Source organism: Hyperolius riggenbachi, chromosome 5 (assembly GCF_040937935.1).
Source record: "Hyperolius riggenbachi isolate aHypRig1 chromosome 5, aHypRig1.pri, whole genome shotgun sequence".
Taxonomy (NCBI): domain Eukaryota; kingdom Metazoa; phylum Chordata; class Amphibia; order Anura; family Hyperoliidae; genus Hyperolius; species Hyperolius riggenbachi.
In genome coordinates, this window is record NC_090650.1 from 173565108 (window position 1) to 173585424 (window position 20317).

The window sequence follows — 20317 nt, forward strand, 5'->3', positions numbered from 1 at the left end:
TTGCTGTGCCTTTGCTACTCTCGTGTTCTGCCTTGCTGTAGCCTTGTGTCACCCCTGGCAATCGCCTCTCTCGCGATTGCGTTCCTACTTCATATCTGCTGTTGTGTATGCACCGTCACGGGTTGGCAACTAGTTTGGTGCACACACATACAATCTGTCCCTTTGCTCAATCTCATTCGCAATCGCTTCTCAGGCGATTGCGTTCTCACTCGGTTTCCTTGTTGTGTGTCTGCCGTCGCAGGTGGCGGCTAGATTGGTGGACATACATACATTCCTCATCTGTGCTTATTCGGTCTTGTGTCTCTGTTAGCAATCGCCATCTCTGGCGATTGCCTTCTCACTTTGTCTTCATGGTTGTGTGTTCATCGTCGCAGGGTGGCGACTAGTTTGGTGAACACGCATACCCTCTGTCGCTTTGATCTCTCTCTTTCAGGGCTATCTTGCCCTGCGTTTCTTCCCTTCGTGCAATTCCTGTCTGGCGTGTGTTGCAGGGCAGAGGAGCTGTTCCTCTGCACTCCTCAGCTCCCCCTGTCGACAGGAATTTCCCTCTACAGGTGTATTGCACCTTTTGCTGGGTTCCCGCAAATTATACGCTTATGGAGGATTTCCGCAGTGTCAGCGCACGTCTTGTGCGCTGATCACGGAGAGAATTCCACAATCGTTACAAACAGGAGTTGATGTATTAAATTATTTGGCCACTAGATGGCGATGGAACTTTCTCATTAGCGTCTCATTGCTGGTGTACAGGATTTCTGTTCTAATAGTGACAGATTTTAACAATTAATTGGTGAAAAACAAAATATATATTAAAATACATTGGCGCAATAGTGGATTATTTAGATAAATATCTCATAGTTAGTGGTAAGAAAAGAATAGTGATTAGATTAATTAAATGATATGAGAATCTTTACATTAACCACTTCACCACTGAGGGGTTTTACCCCCTGAGCACCAGAGCAATTTTCACCTTTCAGCGCTCCTTCCATTCATTCGTCTATAACTTTATCATTACTTATCGCAATGAAATGAACTATATCTTGTTTTTTCCGCCACCAATTAGGCTTTCTTTAGGTGGGACATTATGCCAAGAATTATTTTTTTCTAAATGTGTTTTAATGGGAAAATAGGAAAAATGTGGGGAAAAAAATAATTATTTTTCAGTTTTCGGCCATTATAGTTTTTAAATAATGCATGCTACTGTCATTAAAACCCATGAAACGTATTTGCCCTTTTGTCCCGGTTATAAAACCATTTAAATTATGTCCCTATGTGTGGGAGGTAATGAGTTAATTTTATATGTAAAAGTCATTTATTTGTATGTGAAAAATGTGTAGGGTGTAGTTTACTATTTACAGTAACTTTTTGTTTTAATGCGACCTCCAAGCTTCCTTCCGGAAGCTTGGAGGAAGTATAAGGAGGCTGGACACGTGAGTTTTTTCTCACAATGATCGTGTTGCCCATAGGAGAGCAGCTGATCATTGCGGGGCTTAGATCAACGAACGGGAATGGATTTTCCCGTTCATTGATCTCTGGGCGAGCGGGCGGCGGCGTGTTTACTAGCGGCGGGCGGCGTGTTTACGAGCGGGAGCGCGGGCAGCGTCGGGAACGCGGAAAGTACGTGTTTCTCCGTCCCTGGTTGTTAAAGGATGGAAAAAGGGGCGGAGAAATACGTACGCGCGGGGGTAAAGTGGTTAAACATGATTAAACAATAAGACTGCATTGTTTTGTGATATATATCTCTCTATGTAGCACATATATCATGCTCAGGGCGTGTATATAATAGTTTGTGTCACTCTCAAAGTCAAATGAGTGATGTCATGAGGATAAGATATTTTTTATATTTTCAGAAATGTATGTGGTGGACTGATTGTATTGGCAAGTAGATGGCCGTGTTGAGGGAAAGAAAAGAAAAGTGAGGTTAGTGTGTGAGGGGAGTGAAGAGTGAGGGGGTGAAGGAATAATTGGAACATTGTTGTACAGGATAATAAGCAGACATTGGTGTGTCTGCTAGATCCTAGGTTCTCAACGTGTGGTACGCGTACTCCAGGTGGTACTTCTGATGATTCCAGGGGGTACTCGGGCTTGATAAACTTAATCAAGAATAACAAATTTGGAGTTTTAGAAAATTATAACTCTTATTTAAACAACACCAAATTATTATTTTAGCTAATTAAAAGCAATAATAAATGTGTGGAAATTGTTTAGAACCAATTATCGTGTACTACGATTAAATATATATTTGTCAAGGGGTACTTGTGATAATGTGTACTATGCTAGGGGGTACTTGTTGAGTACAGGGTTCAAAAAGGGGTACATACCAATAAAGTGTTGAGAAACACTGTGCTAGATGACAGGCTAGTTCAGAAAAATTGTACTTAATGTCGGAGCTAGATTAGTAGTTATGCTCCAGCCATTCATTGAGTCCTTCGGGTTTCAATGTTCTTAATTTAAAAAGCCAAAACATTTCTCTAGCCCGAAGGCGAGTCATGCGTTCGGTATGGGACAGGTTGTTAGATAAGTATTCAACTGGCATGAATGTGAAGAGCCTATGATCTGAATTATGAAATTCTGCAAAATGTCTTGAGAGGCTATGTTTGGCATATGCTTTTTGAATATTCCTCCTGTGTTATCCCATACGGGCTCTTGTTTGTTGACTTGTGCGGCCGACATATTGTTCATTACAAGGACAAGTTATCAAATAGATGAGGTGTGTAGTGCTGCAAGTGAAATGGTGATCAATGCTGAATGTTTCTTGGGTGACAGTGCATTTAAAAGAGGAGGTTCCTGGGTGCAGGTATTCACAGGCTAAGCATTTTTGTGAATGGCATCTTTGTATACCAGGGGAGATTTTGAGAGTGGCTTCCCTGGGGGCAAGTGCTCGGGGTCTGCTCGGGGCTATGATGCTCTTTAAGGTTTTGGCTTTTCTAAATATCAGTTTGGGCTTGGGTTCTAGTTTTGGACAAAGATAAGAATCTTTAAGTAATGTTGACCAGTGTTTATTAATAACAGATCTTATATTATTGTGGTTGGAGCAGAAGCGGGTAATGAACGAGGGTTGTGTGTCAGTGGCTGCGACTTTCCTTTTTTGTGTGGTAAGGAGGGATCTTTGTTCTAGAAGTCTCGCTCTTGTTCCAGCTGATTTTATCAGGGGTTTTTGGGAAGGATCGTTCCAAAATTTTGCTTTCTAGGGTGTCTGCCTGGGTGTCAAATGTAGATATGTCTGAACAGTTTTTGCGTATCCGTCTGAACTGCCTGAATGGAATGTTGGTTTTCCAAGGTTTATGGTGCGAACTCTTGTAATGGACATACGAGTTCGCATTGTAATGATCCGCACTGCTGTCTGCATAGGCAGACAGCTGTTTGACCATTGTTTAGGTCTGAGTGCTGCAGGTCTCTGGAAAAGAGACCTGTCTTCACTCTGTAAGTTTCAGAGTTGCTCTGCTGGTGAGGAATTTGCATACACTTGTCATGCAAATTGCTTAGCTGCTTCCTTTGATGGCTTGCCGTATAAATACCTTTTGCTCCCAGAATTCCCTGCTGGTCATAGAGGTTTGTTCCTGCTAACTTACCTGGAGTCTCAGCCTTTGCTATTGTTTGCTAAGATTATTTTAGATTAATTCCTTGGGAGTGCACTAGCATTCCTTCTAGCGTAGTCAAGTTGTAATTATCTGTATTGCCTTGTCTGTCTATCTGTTGGGATTGTCTTGTCGCCAGCGGCGGTCGACAGGAAATCGTTCTGTCTGTTGGGATCGCATTCGCCCTAGCGAATGCGATCCTTCTGTACTCTGTACTCTGTCTTAGGGGTGCAAGCTAGAGCAGCGGTTGCTACTGGTTGCTCCATCTGTCTGTCTGTCTGGATCGCATCCGCTCTAGTGGTAGTGGCGGTGGTTCCTTCTGTACTCTGTCTGGGAGTGTAGGCTAGAGCTGCGGTTGCTACTGGTTACTCCTTCTGTCTGTCTTGTCTGGAATGAACGCTTGCTGTAGGCTCGGTGAGGTAACAGTTTAGCAAGCGTTCGCGTTCTCTATTCATTTTCGTGTTACATTGGTTAGTTAGGGTTGGCGCATTTTGTCTCTGTTGCGCTTTTCGTGCGGAGACCGCGCCATTAGCGTGTTTTGTCGCTGTTGCGCTTTTCGTGCGGCGACCGCGCTTAGCGAGTGCATTTGTTAGTTTCCTTGGCGTTCTGATCATTGTTGTTTGCTGTGTCTTTCTCGCTACACTTGTGCTCTGTCTCTACTCGGTCTTGTGTCACTGTTGGCAATCGCCACTCTTGTGATTGCGTTCCCACTTGGTTTCCGCTGTTGTGTGTTCACTGTCGCCGGGTGGCGACTAGATTGGTGGACACACATACATTCTGTCTCTGTGCTCACTTTCTCTCTACAGGTGCATTGCATCAAAGCTGGGTTCTGTCGTTTTATATGCTTGTAGAGGACTTCCGCAGTGTCAATTCCACAATCGTTACACGCATCAACCTTTTTAAAAAAGGTTTTTGATTTAACAACATTATGTTCTACATAAAGGGTTATGTCCAGAAAGTCTATGGTATAAGGATGACCCAAAGCAAACAGCACTATTCCGGATTATTTTTCCGCTGTCCAGGCCCCACTTCCATCCCCACCTCATCCTAATCCGATTCTGACACATCGTCTTTTTAGAGTTACCTTCCCTTTTAACCAAAGACCTTCCCCTGCGACCTTTGATCTTAAGCCCAACTCCACAATACCATGTCACACATCACACAGCTCCGAGAGCCACAAAACGACCAGCATCCAGTCCCGAAAAAAGGGTAGAAGGGGCGGCAAAAAGAAGGGACGGCAACAGGGAACAAGCACAACTAAATCTATCCCCCCCTACCCTTCAATATAAGTCTATATTTAACCTGTCTTCCCACTGTCTGACACCAATAGAAACTAAAGTCCTAAATCACGGTTTGTCCTACCAAAACATCAAATCTTTTTGAATTATTTTTTGATCTGAACGCTTTTGTGAGGAAACTTACACTAAGAAGATATTTCATCATGAAAGATCTTAAAAAATTAGATCCAGCCACTAATTCCACAATCCAAACTATCTTCACAAATGAACCAAACAATGGCCTAGATGTAATCTTAGATGCTGATACATTTGAAGCGGAGAGATATATGATACTGAATTCAAGAAAAAGTCACAATTCTACCCTACATCTTACAGAGGTCCACACGTTGAGAACTTCTACCTCTCTGTGTTAGAGGACCTCAGACGACAAGACAGTAAGCATGACAAATTCAAATCAAACCTGACACGAGCAGAACACACTGCGATTAATTCCCTTAAAAACAATCAAGAAATAGTTATAAAGGCTGCAGACAAGGGGGGTGGTATCGTCATTATGGACACAACAGACTATACAACCGAGGCACATAGACTACTACACGATCCAAATGATTATGTTAAATTACTTCATGATCCTTCGCATGAATTTAAACTTCAATATGATAAATTAATTCTATCAGCATTAAAGGAAGGTATAATATCCAAAGATGAAAAGGATTTTCTCACCGCTGCACATCCTAAGTTGCCGTTTTTCTATTTTCTACCAAAAATGTATGTCGATAAAAAATCCCCCTGGTCGCCCAATAATCTCTGGTATATGATCACTCACCTCTCCATTGTAAGAATATATACATCACTTTCTACAAAAATACATCACATCACTCCCTTCTTACCTGAGAGACTCTAGCCAACTCCTTGAAGAACTTACATCTTTCGAATGGTTGCCGAGTTACCATTGGGTTACCTTGGATGTAGCCGCCCTCTACACTAACATCAAACACAATATTCGCCTCCAGTCGCTACCTCATTTCTTATATTCAGACGCCACTATGCCCATCCCCCCCAAAAATGTCCTCTTACATGCCACTAAATTCATACTTACTCACAACATTTTTTCGTTCAAAAAAACGATATACCTACAGATCCGCAGCACAGCTATAGGTGCTAATCTAGCACCATCATATGCAAATCTGACAATGGGCCTCTTTGAGAAACTATTTTTGAGTCAAAACCCCTATCAGAGCAATGTGGTCAAGTACTGGCGGTATATAGATGATATTATACTAATCTGGGAAGGAGAAGTTGACTTGATTGGTCAATTTGTGGACTCCATCAACAACGATTGGGGGCTTTCTTTTACCGTCAATACCCATCCTTATACCATAGACTTTCTGGACATAACTCTTTATGTAGAACATAATGTTGTTAAATCAAAAACCTTTTTCAAAATGGTTGATGCGAACTCGTATGTCCATTACAAGAGTTCGCACCATAAACCTTGAAAAACCAACATTCCATTCGGGCAGTTCAGACGGATACGCAAAAACTGTTCAGACATATCTACATTTGACACCCAGGCAGACACCCTAGAAAGCAAATTTTTGGAACGATGCTTCCCAAAACCCCTCATTGTATCCTGCCTTTTTACTCCCTCTGCTGACTGAACATGTATTATGCTGTGCACAATATACTGCAATGCTTTTAAAGGCCAGGGACCAGTTCCTTTTACTTATGCAGAGCAACACGTTGTTAATATGCGTTATGCAGAGCAACACATATGTTAATATGCGTGTATGTATATATATTGTATATAGTGTTTGTGTGTGTGTATGTATATATATATATATATATATATATATATATATATATATATATATATATATATATATATATAATTTAAATTTTTTTAAATATATTTCTATATCCACTATGTTCCTAGGTCTTTTTAATTGATGAAGTATACAATACCATCAATTAAGCCCTTTCTTTTATATAGTCTGTTATATTTTCCCTATATATATTTATTGATCATCTAGAAGGTACATAACGATAATGGTATTGTGCATTACGGTAAATGGAGCCTAGACTAAACCACACAGTAGTGTGTTCTCTTTGATGTGTATGTGCCTACGCATTAATATGCGTTTGCATATGCACAACACGGAATTAACTATTAATGCATGGATAAATCTGCCAAATTAAATCATGTTATGCTATTTATTCATTTATTTATGTATTCTGACTGTTATTATTTTTATAATTTTTTATGAAGTATGTATATGTATGTATAGTGAGGAACTCTTCCTGCTGTTTTAGGCACTGTATTGGCCTGAGGAAGTGGGCACAGACCCGCGAAACGCGTTGCCTGTGCTCAAATAAAAATCTTTTGTAAGTTTACAGAGATTTCGTCATTGAGGTAAGATACCTCATTATTCTTTTTCGTTTTTAAACTGGTTTTAAAAGTTTGTATTCAAATCAGGGCGCCTCTTTCCCTTATTTTGCATATTTATACCCCCGTACATATTTGTCCGAGGGGTGGTGACAGAACACCCGTTGTTTTGCCACAGTTGATGTTTTGTCCATCCTTTTTCATCTAAGAGCGACCGCATCCAGGTCCGTCCGGGACCACCCAGAGTGGAGTCAGGTTTTTGGTCTCCACCTGCTTCCTGTGGTCGGTTGCCCCTTGCAACCCTCCTTTGTGAGTAGCCCTTTCAATCAATTAATTTCTCCACACACCTACAATTGACATACTGCACTATAGGGCTCTTTTTTTTGTCTCCTGTATTTTCTTCATAGGGTGCCAAGACACCCCAACCACTAGTGCCTGAAGGCATCAGGCAACGTGTGGAAGGAACGCCGCCCCCTGCACCATCCAGAACGGCTCTTGGGCAGTTCCCAGCCGCTGATCCAGCCTCCTGCCGCTTCCACTAGCGCTCGTACAATAAGCGCACAGGATGCTGCCCTCTGCAGCTGCTAGGACAAGTCCGCAAGCAGCTCTCACTCGTTGCTGCTGGGACCGGTACCAGCGCCTGCGCATCCACTGGCACGGTAGGCCACTAACCCACGCATGGCCGTGGTCCAAGTCTCAAATAGCCCAGCATGGTCCCTGGGTGCTCTCCTCCACCGCTGCCAGAGCCACAGCACCTGTGTTCCACCATCATGCCAGGTCTCCTACGCCCACAGCCCATTGTTGCTTTTTAGGCCTCCAGCCTAAGGCCATGGACTAGGCCGCAGCCACCACAGTCCCCAGGTACATGTGCTCCCTTCAACTGCTGCCAGAGCCTCGATACAACAGGCACATAAGGGGTGCCAAAAGCCATATGCTCCACCATCAAGCTGGGTGCCCCCAGCCCCTCTGTTGGACCTTATACCTCCATACTGACCGACCGCAATGACTAGGCCACAGTCAGGGCTAATGCCCTGCCCCTGGGACATGTAACCAGGTCACCAGCCAACTACGGCACTGCCGCAATCCCTAGGGACTCTCTCTCTCTCTCTCTCATTTTTCTATCTCTCTACACTATTTTCCATAGGCATTCTGGAGGACATCCGAATAGCTGCAGAGCTGTTGAGCACTGCAGAGAATGTGGTGGCTCCACTCACATAGCACTTGGATGTCCCCTTGGGACCTTCCACTATGCTCTATGTAACTATGTATTCTGTCCCATGCACCGTGTACTCACTACTAAATGTAATGTACATTACTGCTTGTGTTTTGCTGTATCATCACCGACCCTGTATGTGCCAAAAATTCCGGGTACAACCCTGTTGTACTTGGCGAAATAAATTATTCTGATTCTGAACACCTGTCCCAGCGGTTGGTGTGCAGGAGGTCGGGGGACTATACCCATTTGGCAAGCAAACTCCATCCTGTGGCCAAATTTTTTTTGTCCGGCGGCTCAGGACCACATATCAGCACTTCAATGTGGATGCATTAACACCTTGCACCACAGGATGCTGCCAAGCGGCTCAGCGCTGTTGTGGTCCACCCTGAGCGAGCTGACGTCTCTATACTTCCATCCATCACATGGGTGGATTGAGACGGATGGCGATGCGGATGGGCGTGGTTTGGTTGGCGCTTCCTGGCGCCATTTAGGACGGTGGTCTCCACGGAGGAGTGACATCTTGCCTTCCAGCCCTGATGATGCTGGTCTGTTACTTGTGAAACCGGTTGGCCTTTTTTTAATAATTTTGTTTATGTAGTTTATTTTGCAAGACTTTTTTAGTTTTACTTTTAATTTTTGAGTTTTTAGTTTGTACTATCTTCATGCCTGCAAGAGTAGGCAGAAGATATCTATGAAATATTGTACAAAGGGCATTTTTTTCCTTGTAGTCCCTCTCCAAGATGGCCGCCGCTATGACTCAGGGGATCCTGGGTGATGTAGTCATTGCAATCCGGAGCAGAGGACATCAGTATCCCTGTAGTCTGTTTTTTCAAGATGGCAGCCGTCTGACTCAGGGGATTCTGGGTAATGTAGTCTATGAGGCACAAGATGGCCGCTGCTGCTGACATGTGGATTCTGGAGTTTGCACCCCCCAGTTAGCAGATGGGGGATGTACAGTGGAGTAAAGCGGTGAGTGTAATGATATACTGGGGTTGTTTAATAAGGCTACTGTTTTTAACTGGAAGGGGGATTAGGATTTCAAGTAATAAATGCTGGGTGATGGGTGTACACACCCGAAATGCGGAAGTAGCCGCTAAGTGAGATGGGTACTGTAGTCTTTAGTCCAATATGGACAGCCTATTGGAGTGGCCGCATGATTATGACAGAAGCGGCAGCAGCGAATGAATCCAGCTGAAACAGCTGGTCATGTGATAGAGGTGGAGAGTATTTAAAGCGTCCCTCAGCTCTGAATGGCCGAGCCCCTGATGAGTCATTGGACGAAACTAGTAGGGCGGAGCCTAAGGAGCTGAGGAGACGCTGGAGGATCCTGTGCTACGTTTTTTTATATGCGCATGTTTTACTGCAAATTTGTAAGTGCACTACTTTTATTACTTATTAAAATCAAACGGAATTATGCTATGGTCGGCTTTGTTTGAGTCCTAGGATGTCCTTTATCCCAAAAACTGAAGTTATAACAACACGCTATATTGCTGGTCTGTTGCGGGTCGGCCAGTGCATCTGGTGAGCGCCTTGTGTATCTGTTTATGGTGGAAGCACGTTGGTGGCACTGTTTTGGAAAAGGGGTGCACTGGTGATAATATTAAGCTCTATCCAAATGGTATCACACTATTGCATTTCCCTTGTTTTATTCTGAGCTTATGGTCGGATGCCTGGAGAGGCTGGTGAAGTGATCGCAGGAACCTCTTGCTGGCAAGGCCAAAAACGCTGACTGCTGATCTGAAAAGATTGGCCAACCGATCTGGTGAGCGTATAGTGATAAGCGCTGTGACAGAAATTTATCAATTTCTTTGGAGGAAGTTTTACAGTGAAGAGCCTATACTTATCGAATGTGGATGAACTTTGTTTGGACAGCATTAGGCTTACGCCAAAGAGGACATTGATTACTTAGCAGCATTAGTGTTGCAGTTCTTGTTACTGTTGATCGCTCTGCTTTTATGTTTTTAATATTAGGGGGGAACCTGGTGGCAACGGCTATCATGGAATCACTATATCATCACAGGTGCTCCCACTACAGTATCCTCATGGCAGATCAGATGAGTATAATGGACTATTGATATGAAATGTTCTGATCTATCTTTGTATCATGACCTGGATTCCTGTTATACACTGGGCTGATACTTCAGCAAGAGTGACCTGTGAAAGAACATGTCTATGCCTGTGATATAAAACTTTGAAATTGGTCTTGAACTTTCTTGTGTGATGGACACTGTGAATAAAGAATTCATTGCCTTGTTGAACAAGTGTAACGAAAAATCCGCAACGCCGGATGGATTGCGGAAAAATGGTCGCATCCAGTCTGGCAAATGGACCTTCCAACGCGGGATGCGGAAATTCGTCCGCATCCGCTGCGCAAACCCGTCCGAGCGCTCTGCTCCAAACTCACCAGCATGCTGCTCACCAGGGCTCTGCCATCTTGCATCTAGGGGGTGCGCGCGGGTGCCAGACACACCTTTATACTCTTAGAAAGCGTGTCAGCTGACCTGGAGGTCAGCTGACATTTTAGCAGGGCTGTGGAGTCGGTCCAAAAATCCACCGACTCCGACTCCGACTCCTCAGTTTAGGATTCCACCGACTCCGACTCCACGACTCCGACTCCTCTAATTTGCATTTTACAATTTTGTTGATTAAAAGTATGTAACATGAAATTCGTCTCTTAACTGCCAACGCTTAGGAATTTTACAAGACAACTGAAGTGAGAAGGATATGTAGACTACTATATTTATTCCCTTTAGACTAAAACTAGTCCTTGGTAAGAGTACTTGTAAAAGGTACAAACCGGAACAAAGAACATCTATCAGGCCCTAGGCAATGTAAGTGTGGGTACATGTAAGAATGATGTGCAGGTACTCTGCAGGGGAATGAGGAGATTGTAAACAGACAACACCTCTGTGTTCAATGTGCACAGCATTCTCAGTGGATTCCCTGTAGCTCTGTGGGGAGTGCATATGTAGAGTATAGTACTACTGTGTAACAAAGTAAACCTGAGACAGATGAAATTAAAGTTTTATACATACCTGGGGCTTCCTCCAGCTGCCTTCAGGATAATCAGTCCCTCGTTGTCCTCCTCCACCACCTGGATCTTCTGCTATGAGTCCAGGTACTTGAGCCAGTCAGGCGTAGTGCGCATGCACACACTCCGCCGCCAGGAGCATACTACACCTGTGCAGCACTATTGCGCAGGTGCAGAATGCTCCTGGCTGTGGGAGCGGCATGCGGCCGGACAGCGCTGACTGGCTGAATTACCAGGACTCATAGCAGAAGATCCGGGTGGTGGAGGACAGCGAGGCACTGATTAGCCTGAAGGGGGCTGGAGGAAGCCCCAGGTATGTATAAAACTTTACTTTTCATCCGTCTCAGTTACCCTTTAATTTGTAGTCACCAAACCAAATTTTAATAACACATCAAATTATTTGATTTCATCAGCAAAGGGAGTGCATACATTTGCATAAATCAGCATCAATGCAGAATTATTTCCATCTCGTTGACCATCTCTATTAGTGACACAGCTACACATCAGTCTTTATTCTTACAGCATAGATGTTATTTAGTATATATAAGAGATTCCTGTGTACACATCATATATACAGTCACAATCAGATATGTATATCTGACCTTAAAAATACGGGGACTGCTTTATTGAAGCAGCACAAGTAACTAATTTTGATTGGTTTGTTTTATTTTTGTGGACTAAGCATAGCTATTACTGTATATATACATTATTTTTAATGACTATTATCTGAGAAATAGAACATTTTATCATATTTTCTATTTTAATTACAGTTACAAATTCATTAGGAGTCGGAGTCGGAGTCGGTGCATTTTTTCCCGACTCCGACTCCAGGCACCCAAAATTGCCCGACTCCACGACTCCGACTCCACGACTCCGACTCCGACTCCACAGCCCTGCATTTTAGCCTGCTCTGATTGGTTGCTGCCTGGGGTGGAGACTTCTCTCCCAGGCAGTATATAAGGAAGTGCTTTTCAGTCACACTTCGTCTGTGTTTGCGATACCCTGAGTCAGCACTCAGACCTAGTCAGCCTTGTCTCTGATATTGTGTTATATATTGGTTTATCGCCAATATATACACATATTATACTGTTTGATTTATCGTGTATGATTCTGTGCCTGTCTTGACTACTCTCCTGATTCCTGATTCTGTACTTCGCCAGCCCGTACCGTTATCGACTATTGGCTTGGTTTCCGACTATTCTCTTGTCTCACGTTTCTGTACTGCTGCCGCCTGATCTGTTGCCGAACCTCATTTTGTCTGACCTTTCTCCCTTCAGTGGAACGTCTCCCACTGTAGGGTTCTATCAGAGGCTTGCCTCTTTGAGACGACCGCCACTAGCAAACCCTTGCTGCTAGAGGCCGAGATTCCTCCACACCTCTGAGGAATTACTGTGTGGTGGATTTTTCCACAGACTTGTATTTACGCTGTATATTATTGTTGTCTGCTGTTCCAGCTTGCCTGGAGGTTGTATCTCTGTGCCCTATAGAGATACTCGATTGTACCAAGCACCCTCTTGCTTACGATTGTACTGTGTCGCGCTATACTTGCATTATTGGTGATTCTGCAGATCACCATATAATCAGGTATAGTATCTGCATTATTGGTGATACTGCAGATCACCAATAATCAGAGTCTGTGCTTGCTGACACCAATCGTTACAACAAGCTTCTATCTTGAAATTACTTATAGTAGTGGTTTTCAAGCTGAATTAAATACACACTACCAGCTGAGCTGGTATCCAATACAACTTTGGAGGACTGCATAAGGCGTCTAACCCCTGGCAGACATTTACTCCACTGTCTTGACCATCTCAATATTACATCTATACATGTTCCAGGGCTCGAACCCTTCTTAGGAATATCTCCATATGTCATTACTGGCTGTTTGTTATATTTATATATGTTCCGGGGCTTGACTTCCTCCATGGCATATATCTATGTGTGTTACACCAGTTATCTGTTGGAAAACTGCATAAGGGGTTTTCTCCCCCTGGCGGACTACAGTCCACTGATTGACCTTATCACACAAGTTCCAGGGTTGACATCTACTGCACTCTACAGCAGCAATTCTCAGGTCTTCATGTCAACAACTTTGATAGTTGGATTGCAAATTCTAATATACTGGATTTCATAATAGTTGAAACTTTGGAAATCTATAACATTTGACAGAATTTTGGTGCTCAATGATACTTGTACCATGGTACCTTAGGAGAAAATAACTTTTTCTTCTTTTTTGGACTGGCCAATCCTATACTATACATAACAGTATTTTTGCACATTGAACTTCATTTTGCATAGTGTTACCCCGTGGACATTTGTGAATGCCCTGTTGGTTGTGCCACCATTTCCCTCCTTATTTTAAATTTAAACATAACTTTTTATGAATTATGTGATTAATAAAATATTATTGATATTGATATATATTTTATACATTTAGTTTCTTGCCTTTATGGGTAATATATATTTAGTGGTATCACACTTACCCCTTCTTTCAATAGTGTTTTTCTATACAAAATAGTTGGTAGATTCCATGCATATAGTAAGTAATATATACTATTACTTACACTTCAGCCTGCAGAGAAAGAATTGTCTCTTCTACCTGTCTCTGTGGAATATCTCCATCAATCTGGGCAAGATATTTGTAAAGGAATATGAATGTTTTAAATGTTATTTGAGCAGTACTCCCTTCTGAATCCTCAGTAAGTATTTCACAAGCAGTTTCCAGTGCATTGGATATAGTCTGGAAAAATGAAGTAGACAAGATTAATTACGCTGAGACGAAATTATTAAAATAATAAAGATAAACTGGCAATTTAAATAAGGTTGGTATTGAAGTAAAATACTTTTATTTTTCTATTGAACATGGATTTACTATGCACTTGTAGAAGTAAACTCTCTCTTTATCATAGTTTAAACTCATTTTCAAATTAATTTTCAAAGAACTATACTCAAAACATAAATACAGTATATTCAGCATATATGGTCGGTAGCTTTCACAGTGGGACATTGCGATGCGACATTATGAAGGTATCTTAACACAAGTTGCACTGCAATAGTAATAGTGCGACGTTCAGAGTGCAAACAGTGCTTTACATTCCAATAGACAACAGTATGCCAACCCACTGAATAACTTAACATGGGTGAAGAGGCGCCCAAAGGCAATAAAACTTAGTTAAAGGGACTCTGAGCTCTGAGTAAAAACAAAATTGGTACTCAGCTGGGGCTTTCTGCAGCCCACCGTAGGTCGGGAGGTCTCATGGCATCCATCTGGCTCTTCTCCTAGGCCTTCGCTCAGAAATGGCTCCTGGCGTCTCCTGGCGACACTGGGCCCGAGTGTCGGGCTCCTTCTTCCTCAAACGTCACGGCTGTCGTCACCACGCCGGCCGCCTCGCATCATCACGGCGGCTGTCGTGCGTGGTTTAATTATTTAATTAATGACGACAGCCATAACGTTTGAGGAAGAAGGAGCCCGACACTCAGGCCCAGTGTCGCCGGGAGCCATTTCTGAGCGAATGCCTGGGAGAAGCGCCAGATGGACGCTGTGGGACCTCCCGACCTACTGTGGGCTGCAGAAAGCCCCTGGTGAGTACCAATTTTGTTTTTATTCAGAGCTCGGAGTCCCTTTAACCACTTCACCCCGAAGGGTTTTTACCCTAACAGACCAGAGCTCTTTCCTTTCATTTGCCAATAACTTTTTCAATACTTACCACAGCAAAATGATCTATACCTTGTTTTTTTCACCACAAATTAAGCTTTGTGGGGGTTATATTTGTTTACAGTAATTACTTTACTTTCTATGCATTTTAAAGGGAAACAAGAAAAAAAAACAACAATTTCTCCAATTCCACCCCCTATAGTTTTAAAATAAACAATGCTACCATACATAAAACCCACATGTTTTATCTGCCTATTTGTCTTGGGTATCACAAAAATTGAATTATATTATTTGGAAATAAAGGTGTATTATTTGGAAATAAAGGTGTATTCTTTTTATGTTGTGGTTTTTCGTTTTCTCATGGCACACTACCAATAAGCACTTATTAGCAAAAATATGAGTAATACACCCTCATGACATACATATTTAAAAATCTGGGGCACTAAAGTAACTATTAATGTATTCTCTTTTCAATTCAGTCACTTTTGGTTTTTTTTTCAAGTGTTCTATTTTGGTACAAAGTGTAACGCTCGGTGGTGTATCCTCCACGGTCAGCGCGCAATGCACACCCTAACGTGAAGGAGACATGCACGCAAGCGTAAAGCAAGGAACAAGGAGTTCCCCAGCAAGACAAAGGCAGAGCAAGAAACAAGTAAAGGAAATACACAAATATATACAGTAATCCGCGTCACAATATGGAAAATAACACTATAGCGCTAGTATGCGTATATATTGGCAATGAACCAATATATGATGCAACACTAACTAAGATGCAATAATCCGCAACGCAATATGGAAAATAACAAATGCGCTAGTATGCGTATATATTGGCAATGAACCGATATACGATGCAAGACTAGCAAAATAACAAATCTAACTGAGATACGAATATACTGGCGAGCTAATATATATGCACATATCAGGAACTAACTACGGTCCCGAAGGACACACATAAACAAGGACTGAGACAAACGGAATGAACCATTGCTAATCCAGTCACTGCCTCAGCGACAGCAAGCGTTCATACGTAGACAAACACACAGGAGTGAGATAGTCAATAGCAACCGCAGCTATATGACTAATCTCCAGAAACAAGACTGGAAGGATTCACTGCTCCTACGCAGGAGCCAGTGCAATCCACACGAGAAACATGAGAACCCGGAACAGAGGCCCAGGAGTAACAGCTTAGACAGGCTGAGACTGAAACTATGACGGGCGGGAACACAGCAGGAAGCAACTCTTTATACTGAGGTCATCAAATGGGAGTGGACATGCAAATTCCCACACAGGTGAATGGTAATCACTCACAAGCTGACAGCAGGAAAAGTCAGACAAAACTATGCAACCTGCACGAAAGGAATTGCAGCTCAGCTGCAACAGGCAATGTTTGAATTCACAAGAGCATCTCAAGCTGCCATGAACTGCAGAGCTATTGCAGATGGAATAAACACTTAATGTGAGTGCAAGCAAAGCTATGCAAGCAAATGCATGTAAAGAAATCAGGACTGCTTGGCTGCAGTACAACTGCAGCCAGCAGTACATGCTGCAAAAGCGATCATGACACAAAGTATATGAAAATATCAATTTTAATGCTTCTCATTCAGAAAAAAATTCAAATGTCATAGGCCTCAGATCTCAAACACCCAAAATTCTATTATTTTGCTTGTCACAATTAAAATGTTACCCTATCTCAGTGGTCCTCAAACTACAGCCCGCGGGCCGAATGTGGCCCTCAGAGGTTTTTTCACTGCCCCCCCCCAAACACAAAATGTATAAATTATAGATGGGGCCCACTGTAACTTTAAATGTCGTCGCCCCGCATATAGAATAGCAGTGCTGGCATCACCCATCCATATACTGTAGAAGCCAGCGAGAAGTCATTCGCTGGCTTCCAATCCAATTTTGCATCAGGTGACACTGCTGTCCAATTGGACGGCAGGTTGTCACCTGGGTATACTGCACTGGTGCACACAGACGTTCTTTGGGTGCCGCATGACTGAATGACTGCTGCTGGGAGGTCTCCTCTGGGCATGATTGGGGGGAAATCAATACCTAGACTCAGTGTAATGTTTTCCAACATCATTTTATGTATCAGGAACACAGTGAAGATGAAATCCGCACACTCACAGCTAAAGTCCAAGGGTTTTTATTTGAATCCAACTCGCAAAAACAGTAAAATGGCTGACATGTTTCGGATCATATCCTTACTCATAGCCTAAAAACACTGACATCTTGGTGGACCATATATACTACTAGGACCGCCCCTAAGGGCGTGTACTCCTAAGACCATAGGAGATGAACCTTAATTTAGATTTAAAGGTGCAGGACTGAGCCTGCAAAAATATGTCAACCATCACAAACACATAAAATATTTCTGTACATACAATAACTGGAATACAAAAATACAAAATTACCAAAGACAGTTAAAACGATATCAGTATATAAAATTAATATCCCACCTGGCATTCAAACCATTAGGTTCTCTGGTACCCATCTGTAAAATCCAAAATGCCTCTCTTATTCGTAATTTATTATATGCATCGCCTCGTCTGAAAGGAACAATCACCTTCTCTATCCCTTGAAACATAAAACCCTTTATAACACCATCATGTTTCTCCCTGAAATGTCTTGCCACATTGCTAATATTATCTGTCTTCCAAGAGGCCCCATTAAAATGTTCAGAAATTCTTTGTCTTAAACAACGTGTAGTGCAGCCCACGTATTGTAGGCTGCAAATTGTACATGTGACCACATAAATGACAGATTTCGTGTTACAGTTAATGAATTGTCGTAAGGAAAAAATCCTCTGGTTAGCAACGGACGAGACACTATGTGAAGAATGATGGTAAGTACAATAATTACAGGAAGAGACACTACACCTGAACGACCCAACAGTGGATAACCATGTGGCCCGCACAGGAGCAGTAGAGGACTGGAAAAGACTGGGGGAGAGGGTGGATCCCATGGATGGAGCCTTTTTATAGGCAAATCTGCAACCCGGCTGAAGTACTTGTTGTAACTTATCATCCGCATATAAGATGGATATATCTCTTGATAACTCCTATAACTTTATTGTATTGTTGACTATATGTGGTGATAAAGTTCACGGAACTAGCATTGGACTCCTGTGCCGGTATAGTATCGGAACTGTTCTTCAAAAGTTTATCTCTATCCCTAGAAGCAGCAATTCTCTGGGCCCTATCTAAATCAGAATCAGGAAAGCCTCTTAGTTTAAAACGTGATCTAAGGGTAGAAAACTCCTGTAATGTAAACTCATCTGTAGTGCAATTCCTTCTTGCTCTAATATATTCCCCTCCCCGTCCACTAATGTTATTAATCTCTCTGATGCTATTTTGTCACAGGAAGAGATTACACTTTTATCTAGGGGCTGAATTTTGTCCCTGCTTGTAAATTCAATCTTTTTGATACACTTATGGATGTTAATAGATTTATTAGATCACTTTTATTGAAAAAACACTTTTTATCACAGACTACTTCGAATATATTACCCCTTCGTACTCCTAGTTTGTTACCACCCATTCCCCTGTTTCAGGACACTTGCACTTTTGTCACAGCACAACAATTAGCATCAGAGAATACGGGCCTAATTAATATAGACGATGTAGTCTTACCCACCCCACTCAATCGTGAATATTACCCAGTTTATTGTAGATCCTCACCAGTGGAAACTTTTCAGGACCTGGTAGAAAGAGATCTGAAATCTCTAGCAGAAACCAGCAGGACTAGGCATAACCTAACCCCTTGGAGCGACAGGCATTGGATAATTTAAAATCGAGATCAGACATTGTCATTAGAAATGCGGACAAAGGGGGGGCTGTAGTTGTCCTTAAAGAGAATCTGTATTGTTAAAATCGCACAAAAGTAAACATACCAGTGTGTTAGGGGACATCTCCTATTACCCTCTGTCACAATTTCACCACTCCTCGCCGCATTAAAAGTGGTTAAAAACAGTTTTAAAAAGTTTGTTTATAAACAAACAAAATGGCCACCAAAACAGGAAGTAGGTTGATGTACAGTATGTCCACACATAGAAAATACATCCATACACAAGCAGGCTGTATACAGCCTTCCTTTTGAATCTCAAGAGATCATTTGAGTGTTTCTTTCCCCCTGCAGCTATCTTCCACTGAAGTGTCAGGCTGTTTCTTCCTGCAGAGTGCAGACAGCTGTGCCTGTATGTAATTCCTCAGTATGTGAAAGCCCAGCCAGCTCAGAGGAGGATTTATCCAGCTTGTAAAAGATAAGAGAGAAGAGAGAAGCTGCCCTTATCTAAATAATACACAGGCAGTGTGCAGAGAGGGGCCTGCAGGGGGGAGATGCATCACAGAACCACAACACTGAAGAACTTGGCAGCCTTCCAGACACAGGCTGACAAGTCTGACAAGAGAGAGATAAGTTGATTTATTACAGAGATGGTGATAGTAGAACGTGCTGCAGTAAGCCAGAACACATTAGAATAGCTTTTGGAACTTGTAGGATGATAAAAAACAGGATGTAATTTTTGTTACGGAGTCTCTTTAATGCAAGTGATTATAAGGCACAGGCCCTGCGTCAGCTTCAGGACCCTAATACTTATATACATCTCCCCACGGACCCTACTTTTGATTATAAGCTTGAATTTGATCAGCTGGTTTCCATAGGGGAATCCATGGGGTTATTGAAAAAGAATATGGCAGATTTTCTTAGAGTTCGGAGTCCAGTCATTCCCATTTTTCATCACCTCCCCAAGGTGCATAAGCCTGCCTCTCCACCAGAGGGCAGGCCTATTGTGTCCGGTATTGGGACCCTTGGAGAGAGATTGGGAGAATGGCTGGACTCTCACCTACAGCCATTGGTTTTGAGACTCCCCGGTCTCATTAAAGATACCAAGCATGTTCTAGCCAGTCTTGATGATATACAATGGAAATCACATTATAAGTGGGTGACTCTTGATGTAAGAGCACATTATTCCTCTATCCCCCATGATTTGGCCGGTGTGTCTCTTGAGTTCCATCTCTCTAGATATAGTTCATTTTCGACCTCATTGCAGGCGTATATCCTAGTGGTAACAGAATTTCTCCTTTCACATAATTATTTTTCTTTCGATGGGGGGTTCTATCTCCAGAAGTGCGGAGCTTCTATGGGGGCGAAATTTTCGCCCTCTCTCGCAAACCTCTATATGGGGTGGTGGGAGGAGCTCCTCATTTTTGGAGAGA

The 20317-nt window shown here is 42.6% G+C and overlaps 1 protein-coding gene across 5 annotated transcripts in view; it reads right to left on the reverse strand.

Annotated features, from left to right (window-relative positions):
- ROPN1L (rhophilin associated tail protein 1 like) overlaps positions 1-20317 on the reverse strand; it is a 424846-nt gene that overhangs the window by 129011 nt on the left and 275518 nt on the right. For all 5 annotated transcript variants that reach the window (XM_068234529.1, XM_068234526.1, XM_068234527.1 and 2 more), the window contains one exon: positions 14011-14186. In XM_068234529.1, coding sequence (XP_068090630.1) covers positions 14011-14186 — 176 coding nt within the window. The remainder of the gene's footprint in view (positions 1-14010; positions 14187-20317) is intronic.